General features: G+C 44.0%; 1 protein-coding gene across 1 annotated transcript; it reads left to right on the forward strand.

The window, feature by feature from the left end:
* The first annotated feature begins 398 nt into the window (after positions 1–398).
* LOC145456497 (KICSTOR complex protein ITFG2-like) lies at positions 399–9,122 on the forward strand. Its single transcript, XM_080334611.1, has 11 exons — positions 399–534; positions 702–901; positions 1,603–1,771; positions 1,835–2,023; positions 2,505–2,658; positions 2,718–2,782; positions 2,848–2,998; positions 3,597–3,743; positions 7,881–8,078; positions 8,144–8,236; positions 8,784–9,122. The coding sequence occupies exons 2-11, from the start codon at positions 763–765 to the stop codon at positions 8,796–8,798; spliced, it is 1,320 nt and encodes a 439-aa protein (XP_080190737.1). The 5' UTR covers positions 399–534; positions 702–762; the 3' UTR covers positions 8,799–9,122.
* Positions 9,123–10,063: the final 941 nt, after the last annotated feature.

Raw genomic sequence — 10,063 nt, forward strand, 5'->3', positions numbered from 1 at the left:
GCTAAATACATTTCTGCAATTGAGATGAAGACCGCCTCCTGCATTGTTTTGCAACTCTTGTGGCATCTTCGATTGATGAAAATGGTAATGGTAACTAATTAACTATACTGAGAAAATCATATGCTTGAATTTTGTCTGCATGGTGGACATATTCCACGACTCTGATAGTCCACAGAATAAGGTTCCCCGAATAGAGCCTGGCAAACTTCATTCATTTAAGAGATAGCTGATCTTGGCCTCTGTGATTCTATTATGACTCTTGCCTGTTTCATCCAAAAATGGCAAAATCTCTAAAAACCTAATATATGTCATGATAGGCTGGGCAACACAATGTGTAGCAATTACATTTATATTAACAATAAGGCAATTTAATTTACAGTGAAATCCTCGCAAAAGCTTACAACAATCGAGGACAGGCACATTACCGATTGGTCAACTTCTTTGACGCCATTTCCAGTTACGACCTTGCAATCAAAGCTGATCCCAAGTTTTATGTAGCTATTTATAACCGGGGCATCATACACTACCGTCTCGGTAAGAGCACGAGCTTATTTGGATATTCTATATCTGTGATTTTAATGTCTTGTTGCCTGCTCTCATGTTCTTTTTGCACTTGGTAGGGCAATATTCTCGTGCCATTGAAGACTTTGAAAAAGCTTTGCAAATTGAGCCGTCGTTCAAGGATGCTCAACTTGCTATAGATACTGCCAAGAAAGAGCAAGATATAAAAGGAGACCGAGTTTGGCCGGGTTATTGTCAGTGATGGTGACTTCGAACCGCACCGTATCGTTTGTTCATCACTTAGAATTGGCAATAGACAGTGGAAAAGTCTTGCCGGGAGCACTGACGTTTGGCGACGTTGATCGGGATGGTGGAAATGAACTGGTAATAGGAACAACAGGTGGGTTGGTATAAAATTATAATGAGTTACCATTCGGAATACTTGATAATGACGCTTGATTTTGCAGTAGTAGCTGTTGCAAGCAATATTTCAGCTTGCTACTTCTACATTTGTGATGGTACTGTTTTGATATTCACCACCAAAATCGACTGAACAAACGATAATTGTGACAAATATACGAGGCTAATCGGTGTCTCAATCAACCTCTTGAACTTGCTGCCATCCATGGGCGTACCCAGGATGATTGAAGGCAAATAATGACAATAGTCTTGGGACAAATGCAAATTTTGTGTACTCTATTAAATGGAATTCATGTACGTCTGAATTATTGATTCAGTTCATGACCAATCTGCTGACATGTAGATTTTTTGCTCAATAAGCTAGGTTCGCAAAGCCACTTATTTTAGGCTTATTGTACCAGCGCGGAATTAGTTTACCAGCATTCAAAACTCACAGCGAACTAAATGTGAAACTGTTCATGTACTTTTTCTATTGACTTGCCACTCTTTGGCAGGAATCACTAGTCACAACATTAAATCGTCCAAGCCCGCCACACCACAATAATGTGTTCTGTGCGTTATGTGGCCCAATTGTTCGGTCGTTATATGCCACCGGTAGTAATGGATGATTTAATTTCATTGCAAGGCACGCTCGTAGTCGGCCTCAGTAACAATCTTGCAATCATTATTCGCTGTTTACAGACGGTTTTCTTTCTGTGTTTCGCGGCCATAATCCTGAGCCTTGGTGTAAAATCTCCGGCCTTGGAGAGATAACGTGTGTCATCGTTGGAGATGTTATAGGTGGCGGGTCCCATCATGTGCTGGTGTTGAACACGGAAGGATACTGCTGCTTGTATGATTTTTCCAAGGGGTACGTAGGCTTTACAGTCACTTAAAAATGCTATCGGTGTTCATTGTTTTCAAATTTCATCAGTAATTCTAATGACCCGGACATTTTGCAAATGTCAAACGTGTCGCCGGAAGAAACTGCGCATCGAGGAAAACGAATCTATCGGAACTTGTTTCAAACTAATGTTAAAATGATAGTCGTAGGAGACGTTGACGGTGATGGAATCAACGAGCTGATTTTGTGCCACACAGATCGTGTAGTCACTGCTTGCAGGTGATGTATTTCAATTTATGAATCTGTGCTGTTAAATCACAAGCACTTGTTTCATTATTGGAACATGGTTTTTCTAACATTCACGCGATAGAGGGTAAGAGGGTATAGGCATAGCAAATTGGAAGGATTTAAGGGAAGTTGTTGAAACACAAATTCCTTTCAGTTAAGAGGACAAATTCCCAAAAAAGAGGACCTTTAGGAGTCTTACAAGGACACTTTCAATTAAATAAGAAAAGAGGACTAATCCTCTCACAAGCCAAGCCCATATCCTTGCCAGCAACAGATTTTGCACTATTGTGACAAATAGATAGTACCGTACATTGTATATTCATATTCAAATGAACCCAAAGATATTCGGCTGACACTCGTCAGGGGTAATCGTCAGCAACTAGTAGAGATGAAAGAACATTGTATATCAACAATCGTATCTCAAAACATGGTGTGACAAAGTAAATGAATGTATTAATATGTTTTTGCACAGATGGAACAAATCCACGGAGACCTTTGACGTCCTGCAACGGTGGAAGCTGCCGCAATTCGTGGGGGCGGTGACTCTGCACGGTCGATGCGAAGGAAAACGAAATATCATTGCTACCCAACCCGGTGGCTCATGTGCTGTACTGAACTCGTTATGGGTGGGCGCCTTGTTTCCATCGATACGTTACCAAAATCATATTGACACTGTTCCCCGCAGAGTAACAACAAAGACGACTCCGAGCATGAAGACTCTGAAGAGATAACGTACCATCCGATGTCAAGGTACGTGAAATTTTATATGTGCTTACAGGCTAGTTTTCTTCGTTCATGTTTCAATTACACTATAGTCAGTCACGGTCGCAAAATCCGGCGGTGCCATGCCAGATTGTCGGTGACATTTGCAAGGGACCTGAATGTGCCAAAGGATATTTTGCGCTCTGCACGTTGGATGGAACAATTAAGCTAATGGAAGATGACAAAGTGCTTTGGTCGTTTCAAGTAAGTCACTGCATTAGCACGTCGCTTTTTGCATTCCTTAGCTGATCTGTTGGGGATGCAGTTTTCCAGTTTATGATCTCTAAAACAGTTTATTTAAGTCACACACGTCGACATTCTTAATATCATCGCTTTTTATTCATTTTACAATGTATGCGTACGGTTGCAATGGTTTATTTCGAGTTGCTAACAGTTTCTTGCTCTGTGACGCATTTTATAAAAGGAAATTCCCATGTGTCTATGCCTATCTTATCGGGTATACCAACCTCTTCCAATGAACTCGGAGACGTCCTGATATACTCTCACGAACCCCCAAGATGTCCTTGTATTACTTGTTAGTAACGATTGATGCAAATGCTGATCTGTGAAGTATGTTAATAGCACCGTAACACGCATTCGTCTCATTTTTATTGTAAAAGGAGGGTATATTGATCACAACTCATAGACTTTTCTGGCATCTCTTATCGACACTCTCTCCCGATCCCGTAGTTCTGCATATCCCCGGACTATGTTTTTACAAAAGTTCATGATATTGCACCAACTTTTTTTTTTCATTTCTGAATGTTTTAAAACCAACCTGTTGATTTTGTTCCTTCGCTAGGTTGCTCACCAACTTTTTGCTATCAACAAATTGGATGTCTTAGCCAATGGAAAGGAGGAGGTGATAGTCTGCGCATGGAATGGTACAACGTACATCGTTGACCACGATCGGAATGTTGTCAGATTCCATTTTGATGAATCCGTTCAGGTACGAACTGCGGAGATTGCTATCTGTCGTAGAGGTGGTCTGTATGGAAGTATTGCAACGTATTTGCACTATTCGAGTAAGTTTTGTCAACTAGCACTACTCGGGATTGTTTATTTCCTGTTTCGATAGCAACGGTCTTCTATTCAATTTTGTCACACATAAAGTCGTTTAGGGAGGGATGCATATCATTTTTACACTGGCGGTCAAGGAATTCATCAGTGGTACTCAAGTAAAAGTAGAAGTAGCGATCTGCAAGTAAGTAAAAAAGTAAGTACCTCGTTAGTGGATACGTCTGCATTTTTATCAGGAAATTGTCACAACAGCACTCCGACACAGTCCCTGTTTTGAGGGTTTGAAATTGCACTTGGCTGTTGTTCAAGAAGGAGGGTTTCGCAAATTCGAACTTTGTCATCTGTGATGTCTAATCCGAATATAACTTCTAAAATCACTTGAGTGTTCTGAGACCTTGTTTTCTGCATCTACTCAAAATTGCTTTTCATATATCTTGGAAATCGCTAATCCTGCTAGCACTTATGTGGAAATTGACAGATCGGCAGATTTGCAATAATTATATTTTTAAAAAGAGGGGATGAGCGAGTACAAAGACCCAACCCCAACGAAATTCATTCACTTTATTTGGACACAATATGTACAAATCTAGGCGTAAACGGTTCCCTGTTATGCAGAATATAACTAAGCGGCAAGATTAACCCGAGTCTAGCACCCTCTTCCAGCTCGTCAGGCACCGCGGAGCTCAAATCACCTCATTCGTGCTCGGTAGGCCGACTGGTTGTATCCTACCCAGCAGGAGTAGCCACCCTCCAAGCATGCCGCGGAGTACATGCTGAGTCCCCTTTTATTCGCGCCGATGACTCGTACCAGATCTTCAACACTCTTACCAGAGATGGCTCCTCGCCAACTCAATGCAAGAGCGCTGTTGGTCACCCTCTCCGTCTTCGTGCGGGCTCTCACCCATCTGTGTATCGCAGGGTGGTTATACTTGACACACTTGCGTTCGTGCTCATGGTCCAGGTCTGCGTTATCTGCGACGACAGTGATATCCGTTATAAACGACACATTCTTGGTTCTGTCGACCAGGACAAGGTCTGGTTTGTACAGTTGTTGCGATGTCCTGATCCTCGGCGCCCACAGGACCTCGAGTCCAGCCTTTTTTGCATCCCGAGTCACTGCTCTCGCTATCATGTTGTGCCGTTGAATCCTTTTGAAGCGAGTTCGCGGGCATACTTGTAGTGCGTGACCCAATGTTGAAGGCCGACCACATACGTCACATTGGATTGGAGCCCCGATTCTTCCTCGCGATCTTCTCACCTTTGTCGGCATGAGGTTGCCTCTCACCTTGATCGCGCCGATGTAAGTTTCGCCCGACATTAGGCTGGCGTTGGCCCAATCTCCAAAATGGGTTCCAACCTTTAGCCCCTTTCCATCGACAGACTTGTGTAATCGCTCGAGGAGTGCGAGTCTGAAGTCCTTCTTTTTTGTGATACGTCTTCCGTCCTCTCGTCGCAGTTTCACAGTCCTGCGTTGTTTTCCATGGACCTCCTCCAAGTTTGCGATTGTCTTTATCACCTTGTCGTTGCTCGCCTTCAGCCGTTTCATGCGGCGAGTTTTCAGCAGAGGGACGAGGTGTTGCAATGGCGCCAATCCAAGTCCTCCCCCAGACACCGGCGCGTGAAAGAATCCGTAGGGGGTGTCGTGGGGTAGATGCAGCCAGCCTCTGATTGTAGCTCGAATGTGTTTGTCGATCGTCTTTAGGTACTCGCCGGAGGTGTGGCAGAGTAGCAATTGGTGATGCATCCTTGATATGAGGTGGTTTGCCATTATGTACAACTGCTGCTGAGGCTTCAAGGGCGCTGCGTCGATCTCGCTTATCTTCCTATGCAGGTCCTCAGTGACCTCGGCACGACCTTGTCCAACTGTTGCTCCGATACCAAGATATTTTGATTTTTCGCGGTGTCCCACAGCTTTCACTTCCTCGCCGGATAACTTAAGAAAAGGCCTGTCGTCCGTGATCCATTTCTTGTTCTTTCCATCGACCGCCAGTCGGAAGGAACAACAGTTCGCGATGTCTAGGTCCATTCCCGAGCAGGCTAACTGATACTGCAGCGCGTTGAGGTGGTTTTGTAGCCCGAACGGAGTTCTCGCGATTAAAGCCACATCGCCTTCGAACGCGAAGTGATTTATCGTTGTCCCGATCTTGATTCCAAGTTTGTCGTCGAGCGCAGAAAGGGCCCAGTCCATGGTGGCGGTAAATAAGTGGACTGAAAGAGGGTCTCCTCGCTTAACACCGCAAGTGACCTTGATGTCTTCAGTCTCGTGGCCGACCTTAAATCTCGTTTTGCTCCCGGCATAGTAGTTCTTGATGTACCGGATAAGTAGTTCTGGTACCCCCATGCGCGTGCATGCTTTGACGAGCGTCGAGTGTCCTAGCGAGTCGACAGCTTTACTCACATCGATTAGACATATACATAAAGGCTGAAGGACTCTTTTGCACACACGCAAGGTGGAGCGTAGGATGTAGATGTAATCAGCTAGTCCATCACCGGCGCGAAAGACATTCTGACGGCAGGGCGGGAAGCTTTCGTCGAATCTCCGCGCAAGGATCGTATGTAAGCCTCGCACGAGTACCCTGTCCATCGTAATCGGCCGAAGTGTCGATTCTTTTATATTATACGGATCCTCCGGAATAAGTGTAGTTACTCCATGGCTGAGCGCCTTTGGAAGGCAACCGGTGAACATCCATAGGTTGTACGCACTCACAACTTTCTCTCGGTTGAGTCTCTTCAAGTCACTGAAATGCAGTCCATCGATGTCAGGCGCGCTACATTCGGTGTACTTGATTGCGCTGTCAAACTCTTCAGCGGTAATGGGCCGTGCCAGATCGTGTAGGGTAGGCTTCGCGGCGAAAGATCTTTGGTCTTCCGGCGGTTCTCTCTGGAAGATATTCTTCCAATATCTCGACACGCTGTCTCTGGGCACTGGTTCAGATGTCGCCTTCCACTTTCCCTCCAGAATATGATTGGCACATCGCCTCCTGTTCTTTTTGAAAAGTTCCTGAATTCGAACGGATCGTTCACGACTAGCCCGTCGCAAGGATTGGCGTATCGGAAAACTTCCCACATATCCGATATTGTTTTGATGTGATGGTAGGGCGATGTCGTGGGCTAATCGTTCGTACTCTCTGTCGATGAGAGCTTTGACCTTAGACTCGTTACCGCTTCGGACAGCTGCTACGATTGTCGGGTAATCCGTGGCGACTAATCTCTCCAGTTCTGGCGAGGGTTGACTGGTCCGTTCCGTCTCTTCACTGTGACTGCAGTCCATAGTATTATGCTGTAATCCGGTGTCAGCAGCTTGTGCCTCTTCTTCCTTTAGCGCAGCAAGGACTTCCTTATAGCGTTTTTGCTTCCTGAGTCCCTTAATCGAGTCCAGTGTACGTCTACCCGCTTGAATTTCCTCCAACTGCATGTTAATATTCTTCTCCTTTCCCGATCGTATTAGAGAAAGCTCCTCTCGTGCTAGGAGTAGCACCTCTTCGTCGTCCCATCGAGGCTTGGATCGTGCTGGCATCTCGAAATGAAAATATCCTTGAAAATGCTTCCGTCTACGGCGGAGAGTGAGGCTTTCGAGTGAGTTGAATGCCGGTTTGGAGAAGCATTCTGGCTACCTTGACCACCTCTGCAGTGATTAGTAATACGACACGGCCCCTGAGTTGAATTTTCACGCCTATGGGCGTCATTCGGGAGGAAGTTAGTTCCAAAATCGCATAATGCCATTTGGATACAATCAGCTTGTTATTGTGTTAAATGCCATGACCAGACGATATTCTATTAATACCTTCACCAGAGGTTGTTTCGTTTAATACGCTGGTCAGACATGGTGTAATTGATCGCAAATAAATATGTGTTACGGAGCCATCATAATCACTTGTTTGAGTTACGAAGCAAATACAATCGATTATCGGCTGAAACAACAATTAGGCATACTCATTTTAAATGATATGGTTCGTTTTCTTGCATACATGCGTCAATATAGGCTCTGCTTGTGAATTAGATGTGTTGCGTTCTAGTGTTGCGATTCATTCACTGGCTGCTTACGGCAACTTTAATGTCATTTCAGGCATTTTCGGCGGGGCAGTATGCAATCGAAGATGGCGAGAACGTGGTCAGTTTAGTCTACACAACTTTTTCCAACAAGCTATTCCTGTACCATAACATTCATCTACCGCAATTGCAAACCATAAACTTCTTGGTGGAGGCAGAGAAAAACCAACAGATCGCGAGACTTCTGGCTGATTTGGGCGCAGAAACGCAAGAGGTACGCGGTGTCGCGTGCTACCTCAACCGCAAAGCGATATTAACCCGTCTTCTAACCCCGTTCAGCAAAAAGTGAGCATGATAAGATACTGCATGTACGGATTGCATATCGAACCGGAAGAGAAAATGAGCAGTGAAAAGAAAGAGTTGCTTCGTAAGGTATGTCGAGGTCACAGCAGTCAATTTGTACTTGTACTTAAGTAGAAGTAGCAATTCCAAAGACATATCGAGACTACATCATGTAGAAACGTAGAAAAATGAAGATATGAAAAGAACTCAAGTGGATAGTTCCGAAAAGTAGATTTGGTGGCGGGTAATCGGGGTTGGCCACTTTAAATTGTTTAGTGTATCTTCACGGCGAACGCTTTATGAGCCATGGCACTGCAAGTAGATGCACCTTTCGAAAATAAAATGTGTCCTAGTGCTACGGGGCTCTTCCGCTCATAAAAGCGACACAAACATCTCCCGAACCCACTTTCTGCAATGCAAATTGTATAAAGTAAATAGTTCTGCGTTGTGCCTAAAACAACTTTGAGTAGAAATGGAAGAAGTCTTGAGTAAGTATCGCAAGTAGGCAAAACTCGTAAAAAGTATAGAGGTACGTGCAATACTAACCTCGCTTAGTCTGGCTGAGTTCATGGCATAACGAACTGACCTCGGCCGTTGGTCTGCTTTTGGTTTATATCCGTGACTCAATTTATTGCAGAAATCAGACGACTGAAGGCAGGCGTCTATGCTCATTGCTCGGACTGTTTACCGTGGCTTGTGACTGCGCGATTCTAGCGATTCGAGACGCTATCACATACTCCTGGTGTAGCGAATAAACCTGCCACTCGCCCGGCGCAGATTGCGTAAGGATGACACGACGTGAGAAAGAAATGAAGAACTGGTGAGGCAAGTTATTTCCGATAACGATTATGGTCCGGTGTTACGTCACGACTTGGACATCGGACATGGGGATGTTTGACGAAAAATGACTTCTTTCTGCTCAACGGAGAATTATGTAAATCCATATAATAAAACGCAGCTTTTTTTTCTTTGATAATACTGGAATGATTGTTTACGCCAAGCTCAGGAATAGTGGCAGAGGAAAGAGACGCCCATTAGCAGATTAGTCGGGCAAAACCCTTGATAGATTAGTAAGTGCTGAACAGGCGATAGTTTAATCCGTTTACAATTATGCAAGAGTCATGTTACGTCCATTGAAGGTACACTGCAATGAGGATTAATGTTGGAAAACAGAAAAACCAATTGGTGTGTTAATTATGCCGGGTTCCTTGTTGCATCTAATGAAGCACTGCAATCGTGAATTAGGACAGGTAGGTTGTTTGAACAGTGTCACGAACATACGAATTACGCTCGTTTGATACTACCGAATTTTTTACTCGTCGAAAGTTTTAGACCAGCGTACACGCCGTAGAGTTAATGGATGTAATCCAGTGGTTCTCAACCGGGGGGTCCGTGAAGCATTTTCATGGGGTCCTCGACGCCTCTAAATTTGTAAAATGATTGACCTAATTTTTATTTATTTTTTAATTAGGAAACGCATGGTCCGGTTTCGCATCCTAATTGCTAAAACTTAAGCACTCACATCATTGAAATGGTCATCTGAGATGAAATATCCGACTGTCCAAACTCATTTTAATTATTGCCAATAGCCGTTTGGTGGAGACATATTGCTGTTTAGAGATATTTTGTTGGGGTTTGTGGAAAAATGAAATGTTGGAGATAGCGAAATCAAACAGGGTGACTTCGAAATGCTGGCAAATTTTTTGGATTTGGAGTTGTCAGTCTCGGCAAATTAGTAAACAATCGTTTGAAATAGAAATTCCTGAATTTTTTCCTAATCTGTCACAATGAAGGATTTAAAACCTCGCCACGAAATCCATTTTCTTCTGTGATATAACCAATAAATAACTCCACTAGATAGAAATGACTAGACTGGGCGTGATATGTTCATTAAAAATCCACACCAAAAGCTGTCGT

The sequence above is a fragment of the Botryllus schlosseri genome, chromosome 14 (genome assembly GCF_051294905.1).
Source record: "Botryllus schlosseri isolate E-star chromosome 14, Bs_hap1, whole genome shotgun sequence".
Taxonomy (NCBI): Eukaryota; Metazoa; Chordata; class Ascidiacea; order Stolidobranchia; family Styelidae; genus Botryllus; species Botryllus schlosseri.

Coding starts and splice junctions, on each gene's coding strand:
- LOC145456497 (XM_080334611.1), top strand. CDS start 763: ATGGTGACTTCGAACCGCACCGTATCGTTTGTTCATCACTTAGAATTG. Junction 2,783..2,847: donor ACGTACCATCCGATGTCAAG/GTACGTGAAATT, acceptor ATTACACTATAG/TCAGTCACGGTCGCAAAATC. Junction 3,744..7,880: donor ATTTTGATGAATCCGTTCAG/GTACGAACTGCG, acceptor ATGTCATTTCAG/GCATTTTCGGCGGGGCAGTA.